This window comes from Betta splendens, chromosome 6, assembly GCF_900634795.4.
Source record: "Betta splendens chromosome 6, fBetSpl5.4, whole genome shotgun sequence".
NCBI classification, from domain to species: domain Eukaryota; kingdom Metazoa; phylum Chordata; class Actinopteri; order Anabantiformes; family Osphronemidae; genus Betta; species Betta splendens.
The window spans coordinates 15,007,200-15,027,610 of NC_040886.2; the positions used below are offsets into that span (position 1 = coordinate 15,007,200).

The following is a 20,411-nucleotide window of genomic DNA, read 5'->3' on the forward strand; positions in this document are numbered from 1 at the left end:
GTTTACGTGGGATTTCAGTGCAAACCAGCATTCATGCAAATAAAATATTTCCCTGTTTCCCTCAGGTAAATGGTCGAGAGCTATCAAAGTCCAGCCATGAGGAGACAGTGGAGGCCTTCCGTGCTGCCAAGGACCCCGTGGTGGTGCAGGTCATCAGGCGGACCCCCAGCGGCCGCCCCCATGGCCCCCCTCAGGAAATCCACGTGGTGGATGTGTGCACTCAGACTGACATCACCTTTGAACACATCATGGCGCTGGCGAAGCTTCGGCCTTCGACCCCCCCAGTGCCCGACGTGTGTCCCTTCCTGCTCTCCGACAGGTACGTTCAGTGTCTGTCCAGCTCCCGGCGCCGGGGGGTGGTTCACGCCTGTGTGCATCTGGATTCCAATTGGCTTCCTCTGCAGTTCTTCATGAAGAGACAAATAATAACAAGAAATTAGCAATTATGCTGGTTCAGAGGAGAAATGATATGAAGCAGGTCATTGATTTGATATTTTTAAATTTAATTAGATACGATTACAGATTATTTTGGTGCCGCGAGGAGCGAGACGCTTGTATCCTTGTTCTGTGACTGATGGGAGTTAATGAGGAAAAAATATGTGTTGGTGAACTATGAAGCAGAAACATCAGCGTCGCCAAAGCGGCGGCTGAATATAAACGAAGCTGCTCAGACACAATGGTGATCAGGAGACGGAAGCCAGTGGGCGCAGTTGCTAGTTTGATTCCCGGTTCGCTGTGTGGGTTACGCTGCCGCTGATGACTGAGCGTGGGCAAGTAAATGGAAAGTAGCGCAAAGGGTGAAGCAGAGAAGACCCGTTTGAAAAATGAGGCTCTCAACGTCCTTCATGTTTCTCCTCAAGAATTAGGACACTAAAAAAAGAGGAGGAAGTGGCCACGAGTCAGTATCAGTTCAGAATCCTGTGGGTGCTTGGAATCATAACGCCTGCCCTCCGTGGACTTTGAACAACCCTCTGCTTCTGTATGTCTTGTTTACAGCACACGGACGCGCGGGGGGCAGCCGGCCCATGAGCAAGGCATGTAGAGATGAATCAGCATTCACAGTCCGACCGCTGACGCTGGTCCCACGCTCGCTGCGTTAACTGTTCTGCGTCTCATAAGTAGCTTGGCTGCTTAGATCGCTGTGCACAGACTCATAAATCGGCTGGTAAATATTAAATGTGAACGTCAGGCTCGTGTGTCTTGGTAAATTTGGATGAGGAGGAAAGAAGCAACTCTGAGCTCAAACACACTTGTGGTGCATTCTCTAAAAGTCTGCTCGCGCCTCGCGGATGCCGGGTTGACGTGTTTTATTGTTTATGGGAGGAGAAGGCGTAAAAATATTTACCCGAAAAAATATTGAGAGTTTAAAGTATCAACAGGAGGTTTTCTTGGAAAACAACAAAAGGAACAAGGTTCATTATTTCCTCGTCTGGCGTCTTAGTTTATATTCTGTTGATCTCAAAGGGGGAGTAAAGCGTGAACAAGAGAAGTTTAGCATAAAGGAATATCTGGGTTTCACCTCCTGGGAATGAAACCGCAGCAGTGCAGGCGCTTTAAAGCACAGACCGGGATGTCGGCACCGTCTAGGTGAGCGAAGTGTGTTTGCTGCTGTAGATAATTTAATGGTGATATATGGAAGGACATAAAAAACTAGTCCAGAGTTATTGTCATTAGAGATTGTTCAGATTTCCAAACTTGTAGCTGTTCCACCTGCTCCATTCATTATCACAAACATCATCCAGCCTCACACGACCTGAGCAGCATTATTGGCACATATGTACAGATATATCTCACTGATTATGAGCAGACAAGTCTCCACTCGGCCTTTCTGACATAATAGGGAACTACTCGCCGCATCCATTTGGCTCTGGGAAGGTTTACAAGGTGATTAAAGCGAATGGGCTAATAAAAAGTAGGCAGCACAGTGCAACATGTGCTCACAGGCTAGTTATAGCCTCAAGCTGAGCCCAAATGTAATCAGTGTGTCCCATAAAACACTTCTCTCCATGTGAGAGCAGGTGCACAATCCAATGTACGGCAGATTTTGTAGATTCACCAAATGTTGGTCTCCTGTTTTTGTGGCCTGTATTGTGAAATGAGTGATTGTTTTCTTTGCACTCGTTGCCATGTTCTGTGTAGTTCTGAAGAATAAACGCGCAAAGATGTGGTTTGGAGACAGTTTACAAAGCTTGGTAATCGGAGAGTCAGACGGTCCGTGAACACATCACTCAAAATGCTCAGCAGAGTGTCTTTGTGAAGTTGTGGCCGCCTGCGATTATCTTAGGTGGCACCGACGCTGCTCAACTCGTTAGTGACTCACAATGCTGTTTTGTTCACTGACTGAGGGGAGCATAATGGAATTACACCGGACAATGTGGGGGGTTTGACTGTCAAGAGAGGGAAGCAAATTATGTGGATGCATTGTTATTAGCGAGGGGCTGCGCTTCTCCAGTGGAAGCGCCTCCTTTATTCTTCAGACCTCGACAGAGACGGCGGAAGGAAACCCTGTCACTTCGAGGGTTGAGAGGAAATTAGGAAAAGGATCTCTCTGTCTGTCTGTCCCCCCCCCCCCCCCCGGTCTTACTCTCTCCCTGTCTCCCCCGACAGCTGTCACTCCCTTCACACAATGGACCAAGATTACTATGAAGGGACGGACTACCTCTCCCCTGTTCCAGGCGATGGAGACAGGACAGAGGAGTTTGAATACGAGGTAAGAAACGCACTAAGGCAGAGGCTTTTTTTGAGCTAAAACTGTCATAAAGGTGAGAAATGGTCCGCTGCATTGCATGAAACAGCACACGATTGCGTAATAGCGTTGCTGCATATGCAGATAACAGCCTTTAACCTCGCCTGTGCGCCGGGGAGCACAGATTTGTGTGTGCGCTCATGGTTATTGTGTGTTTGGGCACTGGTTGAGAAATAAATGAGTTTGGACGAAAGCTGCATTTAGGGAGACGAACCCACGCGTTGAAACACGCCGGAGCTCTCAACACGTGGACACGCGGTCCCTCGACACCGCATTTAATGATGATTTACCAATTGGTGGGAGGGAGCGAGCGCTAATAGACTCTACAGGCAGATCCCAGTGGGACGGCCATGACAGATGATCAGCCACACTGCAGACAGCTTGAACAAGCCCCTCGCTTCCATGGGCGATGATGACGGGAAGAGGAGCGGAAGCAGAAAGTCTCACAAGAGCGGCGGCGTTACCTGAGATTTGTTAATTGTTCTCGCGAGTCTGGAGGAAAAAGAAGCGGCGTTCTGTTTGACGCCGAGCTCAATCCGGAGCAATTAAAGCCTGAAGGATGCGCGGCAGGCGCCGGTGAGAGGGGCGCAGAGATCAAAACACCTCCTTCGCTGAGGCGTGAGAGACGGGCGCCGCTGGATGAGTCCCGCTTCTGAAGCCGATGATCTCTGACACGTACGGATGCACGCACAGATGCAGCGATTCAAGTGCTGGGAGGAGATAAACAGACTCCGTCTCCGCTCCGGTCCCATATTCTTTATTTCCAAGTCATTGAGGTGCAAGCATATTGCCGGCGAGTGCCTGGCTGGTCTGATGTATGATGATGATCCCCCCCCCCCCCCCCCCCCCCCCCCCCTCCTCCTCCTCCTCCTCCTCTTGGTGTTTTCATTTGAATTTGTTGTGAATGCTTCCACCCACTGAGCTCGAGCTTTTTCTTTACATCCTAAAGAGATTTGTGCACCCACTCGCATCGCAGAGGCTGCGGTGTCAAATTGGAACAAATATGATATATTAAATCCTCCCTTTATGCCTCATTGCCATTAACAAATCCTATTATTCTGTGTGTGCTTTGTATGCGGCACTGTTTTGGATTTCATGCCCAAGGAGCTGGATGCCATGGTAATGCAGCCCCCTCTTATTGTACCACTGACTGTTGTGAGGGGGACAGGGACAGAAGCTGAAAAGCCACTCTGCGACTGAGCCCGGTTCTCACTCCCCGCTGAAGGATGACATGAAAATGAGGCAAAGTCATTTCTTTAAATTACCTTGGTGAAATGAAACGGCGCAAAGAAAAAAAATTGAATCTAATTTACTTTTCTTGGGCTACTTGTCTATTTGTTGGGTAATCAACCTTCTACAATTGCTATGACTCCATTACCGCTGACTCTGCACCTGTCAGCCCAGTACCTGAGCCTCCTTCACCTGAGAGGCAGCTCAGCCCCAGACGGAGGGCCGTGCTTTCAGTGAAGCTGCTCTGATGGCGCCAACAGAACCATAGAAACATGAGAATCACTTATATGTATGCCAAAACACAGTGTGTGCGTTGTTCCTCCTGATAAACGAGTCTTCTGCTGCTGTATTTGGCAGTGGACAGTGGAGCGTTTAGCAATTAATCGGCTCTAATGGGCCAGATAAATAGAAGTTGGTTTCTATGGTAAAATAAGTTCTTAAGCATCATGTAAATGAGAGGTAAGACTGAAAAAGGAGTCTTCAGTTATATTAATGTATAAATGGGCTAATTGGAGTCTATAAGAACACAAACATGGCAAAATACTGAATACTACAGAAAACTGCAGTAGCTTCATCTGCGGCAAAGGTCGGTCTCACTAATAATAAACTGAGATGACGTTTCAGAGGTAAATGTAGGTAAGAAAATCCAATTCCCTTCTGTTTTACAGTGATTGGATAGTTTTACGTCCCGTAAACTCATTCCCCACTAACGTATTAACTCTGGACCTGTAGGCGCTGATCGTAACCTCCTCCTGCTTTATCTACAATGTTGATTGAAATTCCGAGGCGAGGAAAGGTGCATTCATTATGTGTTTAGTACGCGGAAAACGCCTAATGGCCAGAATTCCACACAGAAACATACTGCACATTTCCTCGGACCCGTGCGGCCCCTGCGATTGGTTTGTGAAGTGCTCCGGGCTCAGACGCTCCTTCCTCTCCCGCCACCATCGCCGGCCATTCAGGCATTTGTGACTGATTTTTCAATTACTGGTAATCAAAGGCCCGATTCTTATGACAGCATCCAGTGCGCTCTGGTGGTGGGTGGCAATCTCCCCCCTAATCACGCCATGGCGGTCATTAATTTACTGTCAGCCCTCGCCCCTGTGCCACGCGGCAGCCTCCCGCCTGAGAGACAACAGGAGCAGAGAGAAAGAAAGCAACAGGCGAGATAAGAGGAGGCGCGGGTGAGGACTTTTATCTGGCAACGCCGCTGAGCGCGAGTGAGTGTTTCACTTCATGCAACGATCTTGTAAGAAGAAAGAAAAGCAAAATAACATCTGGTGATTTAAAAAAATATATTCTAATTTTCAAAACACAACAGATCCATCCGGGCTGTAGTCTCCAGCACCAACTGCCATTAATTAGTCAGAAATAACGCTGAGCCTTCTTTGCAGGGCCAGGCAGGGATGTAATGTAGTACCAGATCACACCTCTGCCTCAGTCCCGGCAATTAATTTGCATGGGTTATTTTTAGACGATGTCTCTGAGACGTTGCCGGTGCTTTCAGTGTTTCCCACAGATACCCCACATCCCCTCGCGGGGCATTAGCATGCAGGCCGCGCGCCGCCTGCGCCGTTCCCATTACCTCCATGACTGCTCCGTTGCATCAGGAGATTTTAATAATCACTCTGAACAATAACAGGGACAAGTAGCGAGAAGTAACTGGGTTCAGTGTCTTTACATTACGGTACAGACGGTAACGAAATACACAATCAACTAGATGGTAACGTGAATAATCATGAGTCAGTGCAGGAACCTGGTGGCGATCGTTTTTGGCAGCACTTAAGGGCAGGCTATTAGCTAAGCATGTAAGTAAACAGAGGAATAATTACAAAGCATCAATTCTGCATTAATAGGCATTAGCAGCTTCGTATAAAAAGCATTGTAGCATGTTGTCGTTAAAAGTATGCGGCAGAATGTTGTAATGTGGTAAAAGCTTCTGTGTAATGACACACTCATGGTAAAACTGCAGCCACTTACGCTTCATCGCGTGCACCTCTCATGTGTACATTAATTATTCATTCTATTGTACTCTTACGGAAAGTTTGCAATGCAGGACGAAGTTTCCCTACGCGGGGCCTCATCACCGCAGCGTGGAAGCACCGGCTCCTCTCCCACCACTGCGATAGCTCATTAGTAGCGTTTCTAATTTCGCTAATGGCTGATTTTTGCGGCTCCCCGTGCTCCGACAGTCGACATTAGAGATACTTTACCGCCTCGCGCCGTGGCCTCGTCCATCAGCCGCAGGTTTCACCGCTCCTGAGCAGCCTGTCAGAGCGCGTGCGTGTGTGTGTGTGTGTGTGTGTGTGTGTGTGTGTGTGTGTGTGTGTGTGTGTGTGTGTGTGTGTGTGTGTGTGTGTGTGTGTGTGTGTGTGTGTGTGTGTGTTTACGGGACCCGTGAACCACCAGCTTAAGGCCGGGGGTCAGAGGGAGCAGGTGGTCGGCCTCCTTCCAGCGTCTCCTTAGGCAGATTTTCCGCCCTCGTTCATGTTGGACAGGTGTAACCAGCCAAGCCGCTCTTGTCACAGAGGAAATGAATCTCTTTGTTTCCCTGAGACCCCTCGTCTCTGCCCCCTCCATCCTCGCCTCCACTCAACCAGCTTGCGACTGCTGCCCAGGGGTGGTGTGTTTCTGCTCTAATGAAGACCTTGGGAGGAGAGGCCATTTCACACTTGATTCCCCCCCAACCCTCCTGATGGGCTTCACTGTTTGGAGACGGAGCGGGGGCTGCTGCTGTTTGCCGTTCGGCTGCACCTCTGCTGTGATGTTTGTGCGAAGGCTGGGAAAACGGCGAAATTAGAAGAGTGTTTGACTATTCACACAGAGACACGTGTTTTGATATTCGAGTGTGGCACTCGCTCAACTTCGGCGGGTTAATCAAATCCCACTGTCTGCGTGTTTGTATTTATGATCCTAAATGTGGAATCCATAGAACCACCAGGGTGCAGAAGTATGTTCCACGAGGAAATCTAAAAACCTCTGATTTGTGAGTCAATACTTTGTTGATTACTCTCTGCAGGAAGACCAGGAATATTTTAGTACTGTAGCAAATATTCATATCTGGTAGTATTAGCATAATTATAGTTTATTTATAGTCTAATATTCCATAACTTGGCGACGGCTTGAAAGAACAACACTCAAGGTCCCCTGACATTTATCAAAGCGCCTCCGATCAGACTCTGAGCAGAGAATGCCTTTCATGATCAAACGTTTCTGACTCAAAACCTCAGACGCGAGCTGGCAATTCAAACTCCAATAAGCATCTGAGAAGAGTACAATTGTTATAAAGAAACTTGAAGGACATTGTTATTTGATCTTCATGGAACAGAACTGGTGCGCTCGTGCAGCGGGTTACATCACAATCTCAGCTCCACCGCTGGACAGGAGGTATTTGGAGGCTCCGAGTTTATGGAGCGACGAAGTCAAGGTCAAAGCTAAAATGTTGAACTGAACATCAGCACAGTCGCGCTGCACGTGGAGTATTTGCATTTTTATGTATTTCACCTCATTGCGTCTGCGCAGGAGGTGGAACTGTGTCGACTCAACAGCCAGGAGAAGTTGGGACTGACTCTGTGCTACAGAAGGGACGAAGAGGAGGACGTGGCCATTTACGTCAGCGAGGTGAGAAGCTCAGCCAAAGGTTTGGAAGATCGCACGCTCCGTCTCACGGCAGAACTTTTCAGTGTCATTCATTCATTCACGACTCGAAACAGAATCCTCTTCCTTTCATCTCGTGCCGCTGCCTCGCTTCATTAAAAACGGCATCAAACGTACCAGCTGGTGAGGAATAATACACAACACGTCTACTGTATAGATTCATACGCTTCAGATCTTTGAAATTCCATATTTGCCCTTGATTCACTGTTGTAACCCACAATCATTACTGGTAGTTTAAAGTAAACAAGAATGTTGATTATACAGTTATACATACAGAATACAGAATAATGTTAATTATTCAATTAAACTCGTGTGCAAACTACATATGACATTTTGGCCTAAATGCATCACAACATAATGAGAAACAAATGCCTTTCGGTCCAATTCATCAGATTCATAAGGAGTTTTAGTTGAACTGACATCAACAAGCACATTGCGAGACGCGTGTTAGCAGAAAGACTCGTGCCCCGCGCTGGAAGCAGAGAAAACGCCGTTCTCGGCTCAGCTCAACTTTCTCCCATTCGTTTGAAGTCGACTCTGACCCCGCAAGGTGTTTGCTCTGAGAGCCGAGCGGAATATAAATCACGGCGCTCCGCGGCTCCCGGCAGCATCCTCACGTGTAGCAGAGGAGAAACGCGCGGCGTTTGCACGAGGTGGCTGAATGTCACCGCGCGCTGCCAGTGTTAAACAGGAAGCCAGAAGAAATGATCAAGAACAACGCAAGGTTATTTGGAAACGGGATGCGATGGAGATGCAGCCCCATCGCTCCCTCTGCTGCTGCCGCTACCGTTACCCACATAAGACGCTTCATGCAAACGCTGCCTGTTTTCCTACGCTTTAGCTGCAGATTATTCAGGACGCTCCGACCCCCCCCAGTAACCTGCCTGCTGCTTTAATGAGCGCTCCTCTGTGTAGGAGTGGACTCTCATGAAGATGAATGCCACCCCACCCTCAGCATCTCCAGAGATCTGATGGGGGAGAGTGAAACAAATGGCCCCAGCCACCAATTGACTGGCCAGTGACAACAAGTCCTGCCCCCGTCGTCGCCGCCATCAGTTACGGACGGAGTCTCGTACTGTCGTTGCGGGCTGTGGGTGATCTACGCAGAGACGCGCCCCATCAGCCTGTCTGAAGATAACTCCAGGCTGGTACAATGGAGGGGGGAGGCGATAACTTAGCACCGCTGAAGGCCTGGAAGCGCAGGGAAGCCATTGGACATCTGTTCTTCCCGTGGCAGCACGTTTAGCGCCTCACTCTGTGCAGACCGTTAGCGGCGGCACCGGCACCGGCGCGTCTAGAGTGATGAGTTGGACCGTTTTGTTTAAGGACGCGTTCTTCTGCTCCCTCTTCCTTCCGCAGATCAGTCCGAACAGCATCGCCGCCAGAGACGGACGCATCCGCGAGGGGGACCGCATTTTGCAGGTACACAGGCCACTCGCTCCCATTCCATTCAGCGGGAAATCCACTGTTGTTTTGTCGCCCTCAGCCGCCGACTCCCAGCACGAGAGCCCATTCATTTTTAATAGCAGCACATTAAAGGGGAAACTCGCCCCCACTGTGACTCTTAGACACGGAGGAGTGCCCCCCTGGCTGTGTTAGTTACAGACTCAGCACCGACGGGGGGCGTGGAGAGCGCTGCTTCAGGAGGACTCTGTGCTGCAGGCGTCTCTCTCCGGCGCTGCACCTCAGAGGCTGCGCCCGCTATTAGCCCCTGGCCTCGTCTTCAGGCCGGGGAGCTGCAGTATCCTGCAGTGACAGGCAGCAGCACCTATTAGGGCCGAGGGGAGAACGGTGACTGTGGGTTGGTTTGTTCAACACTATTGCTGCATCAGTGGATTTGGGGAATAAAGTCGCTGCCTTTAAACAACTTTAAGTAATTTTAAGCCGTGCAGTTTATAGAATTCACATAAAACGTACCGTGTGATGGTGCACACAGAGAGCAGAGAAACTCCCTGCTACTCAAACTCTTGATTTAATTATTCAAGGTGTTGGATGCATAAGTAATGTTATTCTAATTGTTTGCCGATTAATCATGCGTCGTGTGACGGACTGGAGGCAGGTGCGCTGGCGTGTGTGTCCGTGTGTGAGGCAGAATGTGAGCTAGACTGGTACTGGCACTATTATCCACCGGTGACAGGACCATTACTCTAGCAGCAAAAAGATGGACGCCCCCTGTCAGCGGCCAGTTAATTGTATGGCTAGATGTATGTACGCTGCCGGATACTTGGAACACAACAGCTCCGTCAGCCCATGGCCGCGGTCCCATTCATAATAACTGCTGGGTCCGGCTTCACATTAAAAGGCAGCACACTGTTTACAATTTCCTCTAGGAAAAGACGCCGAGTAGAACAGCAGCATTTTCATTGTAATACCTTGTGTTCCTTTAACGGTTTCCTGTCCTGCAGACAGTATGTGTGCGACGTGCCTGTGATCTACTACCTGCCTGCACCGGTTTTAATTGTGTAATTGTGCTTGCGGGTCATCTCCAGATCAATGGCCAAGACGTACAGGACCGGGAGGAAGCCATGGCGGCGCTCTCCAGCGACGAGTGCAGGAGGGTGGTGCTGCTGGTGGCCCGACCCGAGCTGCAGGTCAGGGAAGAGTCCACGCACACGCACAGTACAGCGCTGCGTGCATGACGCTACGGGGGCTAGCGTGGCTGCAGCACGCTGGGAATTCATGGGTCCCATTTACTGTGTGTTTTGTGAGTGTAAACTGGAGCAGTGTGGGGTGACCGGCCCGACACCATCACAACCGCTGCTTGTGGAAGCCACCACTGATACACCTCATCATGTTTTATTTTTATGTAGCACCACTGTAATTGACTTCCAACAGTAGGCCATAAAAGCTAATGGCATGCTAATGCAGAGTGAGTTCAGGCTCAAGGCCAGTGGCGAGTACGTGGAAGGACTCTGCCGCAGTGCAGATGAGTCTGGAGCAAGAGGAGACTCCTCGTAATTAAAGAGGTATCTGGCAGCAGTAAATCTCCAGTCTCCAGACGTGGATCCCATTTAGTTCACATCAAATACACAAACATATGATGGATGATATGGAGCAAATAGGTCAAAGTCAGCAGCCTTATGTCCATTAAATTTCATTGGCTTGATTTTTGGAAGTCGCTTTTAGAGACGAGGGCGGTTTGTGGTGAAGCTGGAAGCGAGGCTTTGCTCATAGATACTGTAGGTTTAGCAGAGGTCAACAGGCGCTGCAGCAGATCAGGCTGCTGGTTGACCTACTATAACTGTGATACTGTACATTAACCAGACCAGGCTGAGCGGTTTTCCTCCTTGAGATGACTAACTGTCCCGAGACACCGTCACAGATATCACTCAGGCTTTTCTCCATATGCTGCTTTTTCACACTTAGCTGGAGGAAGCCTGGCTGGATGATGAGCACAGCGAGTTCCTGGAGCAGCTGAAGATGGAAATGCTGGAGGAGCAGCAGCGGGAGGAGATGGAATTAGCTGCCCTTCAGGAGGAGCAGGAGAATGAGCAGGTCAGACATCAGCCAAGTTTAGCTTTTTAGGGTTAGAGCCTCCAAAAAGCCAGTGATCCCTGGACTCACAGCGTGACATCATCACAAAGACAGTTTTGACAGTATTAGAGCAATAAGTGCAATGAATACAAGAAAAGGACGGAATCTAATTTTCTTGACATAACTCTCAACTCGGAAAACAAGCTGTGCCTTTTGAAATACGAATATCATAAAACGACTATGAATATTTATGAAGCGGAGGCATTGGGCCATTTAAATTCTAAATATTAATAATCATCATTTAAAATTCTGTTTTAGGATAACATAACACAAAAATCCATATAAATAGAACTTCAAAGGGCAGAGCAGCGAGCAAACAATCCCTGAAGTAACAGAGCTGTATAACAGAGTTACACACAGAACGTAGCAGCACACGCTCCTGCAGGAGAACGAGGAGAAGACCTGCACTTGATCAGCTCTTAAAAGCTTCCAGTGACTTCTGCTGCCTTTGTGCTCATTAGCAAAAGAGCAAAGTAAACCAGGAACACATTAGAAGAACTAGAGTGCGTTTAGGTCTATTAGCATAACACACTGCAGAAACATACAGTAGAATGTTGAGTTAGCGTGGTGCATTTCAGTGCTTGTCTTTGTTTCAGAGAGCTGATGATGACAAACCCACCTGCTCCACGCTGCCCCTTTATAAGGACAGCGTTCGGAGCATGAAGGAGCGGATGGAGAGCTCGGAGCACCACGTCCTGGCCCACATCCAGAGGCGCTTGTCCCAGTGCCTGAGAGACAGCCAGCCGCCACGCTGCGCGCGGCCGGACGACAGGCACGGCGAGGACGCCGGCGAGGCCGACGGCGACCGCTTCCAGCAGCTCCTGGAGCTCAAGTGTCAGATCCGCAACAGCGGCGAGTACGACCTGTTCTACAGCCGCCGCAGCACCATCGAGTGCAGCGCGGCGGAGCAGAGCGGCGTGCAGCGCGAGCTGCGCCTGCTCAACGAGGAGCTGCGCAGCATCGAGCTCGAGTGCCAGAACATCATGCAGGCCCACAAGCTGCGCAGGGGCCCGCCGCCCGCGGCCCGGGAGCGCCCGGCGCTGGCCGAGACCACGGAGCGGCTGGAGAAGTCGGACAAGGACAGCTCCAGCGCCTACAACACGGCGGAGAGCTCGCGGAGCACGCCTCTGGCCATGGACCGCTCGCCGGAGCACTCGCTGCAGCGGATGGTGAGCCTCACCAACCAGAGGAACCTCTGCAGCGGCCTGGCTACCGGCCACTCCCTTGGCTCCAGCCCCATCCTGGCTTGCCGCGTCCCGGCCCCGGCCAGGAGCAGCAGCCCGGACCACAGCAACCCCTCGGAGTCCGACCAGACGCCTCAGGCTGAGGAGGAGAGCGGGAGGAAAGTGAGGCCTCGCGCGTCGCAGATTCCTTACTTCTCCCCGTCCCACAGTTCCCAGCAACGGCAGGCCAGCATCCCAGCGCACGCTCGCCACTACCAGAGCTACATGCAGCTGATCCAGCAGCGCTCCGCTGTGGAGTACGCCCAGAGCCAGCTCAGCCTGCTGAGCGTGTGCAAAGAGCCCCAGAGGCCCATTAATGAGCCCAAGATGGAGTGGAAGGTCAAGATCCGCAGCGACGGCACCCGCTACATCACCAAGAGGCCTGTGAGGGACAAGATCCTGAGGGAGCGGGCCCTGAAGATTAAAGAGGAGCGCAGCGGGGGCATGACTACAGACGACGACGCGATGAGCGAAATGAAGATGGGGAGGTACTGGAGCAAGGAGGAGAGGAAGCAGCACCTGGTTCGGGCGAAGGAGCAGAGGAAGCGACGGGAGTTCATGCAGCGCAGTCGGCTGGAGAGCCTGCGGGAGAATCCCCAGAGCAGCAGCGAGGGTCGGAAGGAAGTGAGCATCATAGAGCTGAGCCACAAGAAGATGATGAAGAAGCGCAACAAGAAGATCCTGGACAACTGGATGACCATCCAGGAGCTGATGACTCACGGCGCCAAGGCCCCCGAGGGATCCGAGGTGCACAACGCCTTCCTGTCAGTGACGACGGTATGAGAACACAAGCGCATTCTACCCCATGTGGTATAATCTACTTGCCTCGTTCAATGTGGCATTTTTATGAGGACAAAAGGAATATTTTTCACACTTTGTAACCAGAAAAAGCATTTTGTAAAAAATTTTATCAGTGGTGTCACAGCATTTCCTTCATGTTTTCCAGTCTTCACGCCACTCCGCAGGAAAAAACATTTTTCTATGAAGTTACTGTAGGAAATCATTATTTTATTACTTCTCTTTGAATATGTTTATCCTTTCAAACTTTTTTATTCTATATTTTCATATTTCTGTTGTAACCACAATTCCAGATAGTCGTATGAGCATCTCCGATAGCGTAAACCAGTATGCACCTCCTCCAGTTTGGAAACCAACGAATGAGTGGCTACGTGTGCACCAGCATATCAACGTTCACATGCGTTCTTGATGTAGCGTGGTCAAATGAGTGGCAATGAACTTCACATCATGAAAATATATATAAATACATGATTGTTTTGGTTTTAAACGAGCAGCTTTAAGGGCACAAATCACAGTACTGTACAGCTCCCCCTGATACAAAGACACATTGAAGTATGGTAAGAATGTGTAAATTCCCTCAATGTAACGAGTGACATTGTCATTTTGACTGAGGTTTCGTAGAACAAATGTTTTTATGCAAACAAATTTAGGGAATTGCATTTCTAAAATGTTTATGTGCTGTAACAACTCACTTTTTACCCGGTTGTTACTGCTGTTAAAAGCATCTTTAGCATCAATGAATGTATTGCAGCTCATGAAGCAAAGACACGATTTTCTATTTTCCACTGAACTCGAAGGAAAAGGCCTCTTTAAGCTTAAATGTCTGTTAAGTATCTAAACAGTTATGGGATTACACGGGATCATCGCTTACAAAGCTACCAATAATAGAAGGAATATCCTGGTTTCATTGAAATCATCTTGCGTTACGTTCGACTAAGTCCTGGTTCAAGTCAATGCTGCAGCTCTGGGTGGAAAATATGTTGTTGTGTCTTTTATGACATATTTTTTCTACATGAGTGACGGACCTGCTCATAGCCTTTACTTACCAGTATTTTTACATAACCTTTATTCACCACATACACCTTTACTCAGCAGAGCCTTACGACAGCCTAATCAACGGCCTGGCTTTATACACCAATAAACTGTGCAACACAGCTGTAAGAATCCGCCTTATTTATACCTTATAATTTAAGTTTGTGTTAACCTTGGAGAGACTCATTGTATAGTTGTCGCAGTCACAGTGTTGGGATGATTGCCGCTGAGCGGGACTCAGAACACAGCTTATTTGTGCATTATTAAAATTCTAAACTGGTTTTCCATTTATCAGACTTTATAAATACCTTACTTGTACAGCATACTTATTAAAAATGCCTCATTTGTAACTGAAATATTGTAAATCTGAAATTTTAAACTCACTCCTGTATTTGTTTTGAGTCGATGTCTGATAGTATAATTTCCAGTAATGCATAGTTGGCCCATTTGTAGCCAGGTAAAATGTGTGATAATGTTGACCTTTGCAAAAGAAAAGATAATAAATTGTTTTGGTATAACATCACACTGGATTGTGTCTTTTTAAATCATCTTTATTATAGACTTTTTTTGAAATAATGAACATCTCTTACGTTTAAATTAAAATGTAAACGTGTAAAGTTGAAAGTCACACGTGATGAAATAAACACGTGACTCAACGACTTTCTACCAGATGCAAGAAAAACTGCAGCAAAGTCATAAACGCGAGAAAATTGGAAATGATTTGGATTTGAACAGCTGAATAAACACCAGAGTGGTTTCCCCTGGAAAGTAAACAGTGAAGCTGAAATGTTGATCCCTGGACTCACGCTTTGATATCACACCCAAATGTTGTCTGTCTACAGCAAAAAGGAACAAAAGTCACTTCTGGCTAAAGATTAGTCTTGTGAAGTGAAACAGATTTACTTGTTCAATGAACACACTCACTCTTTAAGAGTCAGTCACTTATTCCGTCCTCTGAGAATGTTAAATGATCAAACAGAAGGAGATTTCAATTAAGTCATATTCCACTTGAATGACTTTATGTTCATTAAACTGCACTTAATCATCTCTATGGCCTTGTCATGTGCAAGGTGGATCCTCTGCTCCCTGGATTATCTTAAGTTGTCAGTTTGCTAAAACTGAAATTAAAATGTCTGATATTGTGTTAATTGAGGACGAGCTAGTTTTTCCCATTTGACGTAATCGTAGGAGAAAGTGTTTGAGGAGAGTTCTTTATTAATGGTTGTCATTGGGTTACTTTAGAATTTACAGCGCCACTGTCCAGACTGTCATCACCAGTGCTGGTCGATGCTGCTCCCTGCTTTATGTCCATACAGCACATTTTCATAGTCTGACGGGTGCGATTCTGACTTTGTGCTTCATGTTCAGCATCTTACTTTATCATCGCAGTCCGTGGCGCCTTCATTCACTGGATGCAGCGTCTGAACGTTAACAACTAGGTCGATTTTAAAGTGGTCTCTTGTCCCTCCGGCCCAAACACCATGACAGACCACAGAATAAGAGGCTGCGAGTTGAGCCAAACAACAACAGAAGTAAAAGGAGCTGCTTGGAGCTAATTAAGTTCATCTGTGAGCCCCTGAAGGACCCAGTCAGGTATAATTAAAGTGGAGCCTGTGACAGCATGGCATTTGTCAGCGCTCGCCAGCAGTTCAAATACCAGTACTGCCAGAAATGTCAGACAGATAGCGGCGGCTCAGCTCCTCTTCAGCACTCACTCTCCCGGCGTTATGAATGTTTGCCGATAACCTTTAGGAATCCCTGCACTGAGAAAACTACAAATTATCTCTCATTCATCCGAGGAGTCACATATTTATTGACACGCAGATCCACTCGACGCAGCCTACTTCAGGATGCTCCCACTCCAACCTAATCTGAAGGTGTGTACTGTAACAAACCGCTAATTGACTCAGATCACTCTTTGCTCAATGTCACTTTGGAAATTAACGGCCGCTTTGATCCTTGATATCATGGCTGCTGCGTAATGGTAATTGGTCCTATGGTGCCAGATGTGGCTCTGTATATGCAGGAGCGCTGCTACTGCTGAGCCAGCTGTTGTGAATTTATATGCCTTAATCAAGCAGAAGACCATCGTGAGTCTGTTGATGGGAGGTTATGGCGCATGAAATCACTGAACATCTCCTCTGGAATTCTTAAACATTAACCATGAGCTAAACTTACTTCTCCCCACAACTGAACAGCCTCTCGACACAAAGCTGTTCCAGTGCTTTGTTCTTTTACAATGAGCGTCGCAACACGGTGCAGAAACGCTGGTCGATGGCCAAGTGTTCGCAGCCAACTGTGAATACAATGGAAACGCTACACAAGTTAATAGTTTTAAGGATTAGATGAAGCGTCTGATCTTCTGTTGTCTCACCATTTGCTTCAGCACAGCTCTGTGTAATAAAACTCTCTGTTGGATGTGTGCTTGTTTATTGGCACAGGTCTTTTGTTGCTTCTGTGGACCATTTGGACATTTTTTTCTTTCCACCCCCTGTTTTATGTGTCATTTGTTGTTTTGATCTCCCCCAAACCAAATGCATTAAGGGACCTATTAAGCAAAAACCTGTGAATATTTCAGAACATAATTAGAGGCCTAATTACAATTCATTATTCATAAAATGACTTCACCAAACTACATACTGCAAACTCTCATACATGTAATGTTTGGATTGCAACTGACTGTGTATAATACTATGTATAATACTCCTTAAATAGCCTGTAATGCTCTTAGCCATAAACAGAAATAGGCTGTACATTATATTATTCATTGCCAGGCTACTTTTACTGGGCTTTAAAGGCTTCAGGTATTAAATGAAATCGCCCTGAAACTCAGCCCACATGCAGAGAACCTTTCATGGGTCTTAAATCCTGCCTGAATCACATTGTTCCACCGAAGCCTCAACGGACAAAGTGAAGTTTTGCTCCAGCGTGAGAAGTGACTGACATGTATGGTGAACCCTGCAAACGCTACGGCGTATACAAGTGCACCACTTGGCCTTTTGTTCATTCATCTCTACAGGATGGAGCCTATTAACATTCCTGTAAAGTTTCTCTCTTTCTTATTCATGAGCTGTGGGTCACAGCCCGGATCCAGCTGAAGCAGAGTCCAATCCGTCATTGAGCCTGAGAATTAATAAATAGGTTCTGCCAGTGAGTGCGTGGGGTCTGGTTCACATTATTACATAATATAATACATAATAATAATATATAAATATTAATAATATATATATTATATATATATAATATAAATAATATATACACATCTTAACAGGACTTGTTCATAGGGACGTAATGCTCCCAGAGTCAATGTATGAGGAAGGTATGACGTGATTTTAAAGCTCCACTGAGATTTGGTGAATATGGTTCACCAGCATCCATTTTGGAAGTTTGCTAGCTTTAAAGCCACCATTGCACCATCATTGACCACAGAGGGAGGCGTTGGCTTCAGCTCCCGTAGCGACGCTGAACAACAGAGGGACTGGATGAATACAAAAGGGCTGATGTAGTTCATGCACAGCAGAGTGTCTCCCAGTGCCCGACCTTAATGCAGGAGAGCATCATTACACGCTATTACAGCAGGTTGCAGAAGTCCGCGCAGGCGTCCTGATTGGTGGATTTCTGCGGCTTCGCAGACTTTCAGGCAGCATCGGGTTTGATGTTTAGAACCGGTAAACCAGCAGCCACTGGGATAATTGTTTTTGTATTAAATTGCTTTTACACCATTTCCTTCGCTTTTGTTGGGCCGTATATCCACATCTCAGTCAGGCTCCTGCTCAAACACATATAGTCCAGATTCCACCGTGGTGCGGGAGGATTCTCATTTGGAAACGTGCATCCCACAGAATGTACCAACGCTCCCCACAGCAAACAGGCCATACATCAGTGTCAAAGCCAGCCTCCTGCTTTGAATATCCTATCTGCACGGCGAATGAATGAAAGAATGTGTCTCCTGTGGATTGCTTCATTGTCCCAGGGTAACTACTGTATAGAACTCAGGATTCCAGCAGCTACGGTACAGTGATTGTTTCAGTTAATAGTCCATAATAAGTGTATGAAACTTTTCTCTGTTCTAATTTTAGTAGTAGTAGTAGTAGTAGTGCAGCTTGGCATCTTCCAAAGAAGTGAAATCCACTCTGCTAATAAGAGCATCTACAAAGATGAGTCAGACTGAGCATCTCTGGCTGCTGGACTGGTCTCTAAAAGCCCGGTTTCCTCCCCACACAAGGATGTCAGCGTATAAACAATCTGTTGTCCGTTGACTACGTACAGCGCGGGCCTAATATTTAGACCGAGAGTCGCTTTCATTACCAGCGCATTATTCAGTCCGACACCGCCTTCTGTTAGCTGCTTTCAAGGAGATGAGGATTTTATTTGCGCTGACGCGTCCATCTGCTGCGGTGGAGATTTCAGTCAACTCAGATGCTGCGTTAGCCAGCGCGCTGTCGGGACGAGGCGCGGCTGAGGCTTCACGCTCCGCATGCGGAGTCTGCTCGTCGTAAAAGTGTCTGAGCATAGAGAGGAATGATGAAACAATAAGGCCCGGCCACAGTACAAACACAAATACATGCGCTGCAGCTCTGCTCGTAGCGGGAGGAGACTTGCTAGATTCGCACATTTGTGGTGCTGCCATTTGAACAGCTGTTACGTATCCAGTAATAACACTAAAACATGAGCGGTTATCGATGACTCGACACCGCTCGCGCATTGATACGGCAGATTTCACGCTGTTGCCTAATTTAAAGATCACCACCGAGGTTTGCCTTTGTGTTTTATTCAAGAGCGTTGAGCGGAGGTGAGGGTTTCTCGCCGCAAGGTCAACCTCTGCCGCCGATCATCCATAAATGATGCGCGTCTGCATGGAACATCTGATGAAGTGAAATCAAAGCGCAAAGAGCAATGAACTTTCTCTCCCGGTGAAAACGCGAGCGTTTGTATTGATTTTGGCCATTCGCTCCCCTGTCCAGACAATGGCTGCCTGCTCTCTGCTGAATACTAAACTGGAACGCTCAAAAGTAGCCGCTATGTGTTATTGTCAGGCACAATTCAGTGCTTCTAGACAAAGAGACGTGGGTGTGCTATAGCCGGCTTTACGGCACAGATTGCTTTTTCACTCCCTGGCATCGTATTATTTTCTGCATATGAATGGAGGTGCTCTCTAATATTTCCTTTGATTCACCTTGCACACACCCAGCTCTGCCTCACACACACGACCACCTCATATTACTACACAAGGCATTTTGGCCACTGAGTGGAAGCTGAGTAGTTTGGCTAATAATCCACATTATTATGAGAGAAGCAAAGCACTTGACAGCCATTTATGTCTCATCATATTGTTGGCCGAATAGATTATAATAATTCTACCCATGATCCAACTGTGCTTTAAATCCTACATCCTTAAAGCGAATCCACTGATGAAAGTGTTAGCATGTCTCCTTCATGTTGACTGTGTCTTACGCTACTGCTACATAAACAACCGCCCCCTTGGGGGCAATACAGTTGTTTTTATTGATTTATTGATTTTTCTGTCCATAGCACCAGAAATTCTGTTAATGTTAAGAAGTTGGTCATTCACTATTGTGGATAAGGTAAGAAAGCAATGCACTGGTGGTTTGGAGACTATTTACTTCTGTGATATAACAAACCATTTGTCTGTGTGTCTGGTTCTAAGCATCTTGTCTTGAACATCATCTTCTCAAATCCTTCTTTTCTAACTGCGCCTCTGAATCAATGATTCTTTTCCATCTTCATGAGGACTTGTCATATGACATGATGCTCACATTCGTCATGCTTATGTCTGTGTCTCTGGACACAAGAGGATCGTGGGACAAGTGACACACACTATTCAACCTAAACCGAGTCAGCAAACTATACACAAACACAGGTTGTTTATGTTTATTCATTAAATTTAAACCTTTTGCACTAAAATATTTGCGTAAATCCACACTGCGATTAGAACATCTACACTAATCCTCTGGTTTCAAAATAAAACTCATTTGGCAAATAAAAGCACTGCATTCATTGCACTGCTCCAATGTGAACAGAGCCGATGATGAACAGCTCCTCCAAAGCTGAATGACCTTCAGGACCCACGTGACTGCGCACCGCCACTCATCACTGGATATTTACATTTGTCCTCACGCTCAAATGCCAGGATGTTATACTGTAATGGCTTATATATCACCAGGCCCTGT

The 20,411-nt window shown here is 47.3% G+C and overlaps 1 protein-coding gene across 1 annotated transcript in view; it reads left to right on the forward strand.

The window, feature by feature from the left end:
• LOC114857291 (PDZ domain-containing RING finger protein 4-like) overlaps positions 1-14,743 on the forward strand; it is a 32,979-nt gene extending 18,236 nt beyond the window's left edge. The window contains exons 2-8 of the mRNA XM_029153646.3: positions 66-319; positions 2,608-2,710; positions 7,499-7,597; positions 8,993-9,055; positions 10,123-10,224; positions 11,000-11,128; positions 11,764-14,743. Coding sequence (XP_029009479.1) covers positions 66-319; positions 2,608-2,710; positions 7,499-7,597; positions 8,993-9,055; positions 10,123-10,224; positions 11,000-11,128; positions 11,764-13,173 — 2,160 coding nt within the window. The 3' untranslated portion in view covers positions 13,174-14,743. The remainder of the gene's footprint in view (positions 1-65; positions 320-2,607; positions 2,711-7,498; positions 7,598-8,992; positions 9,056-10,122; positions 10,225-10,999; positions 11,129-11,763) is intronic.
• The last annotated feature ends 5,668 nt before the right edge of the window (positions 14,744-20,411 follow it).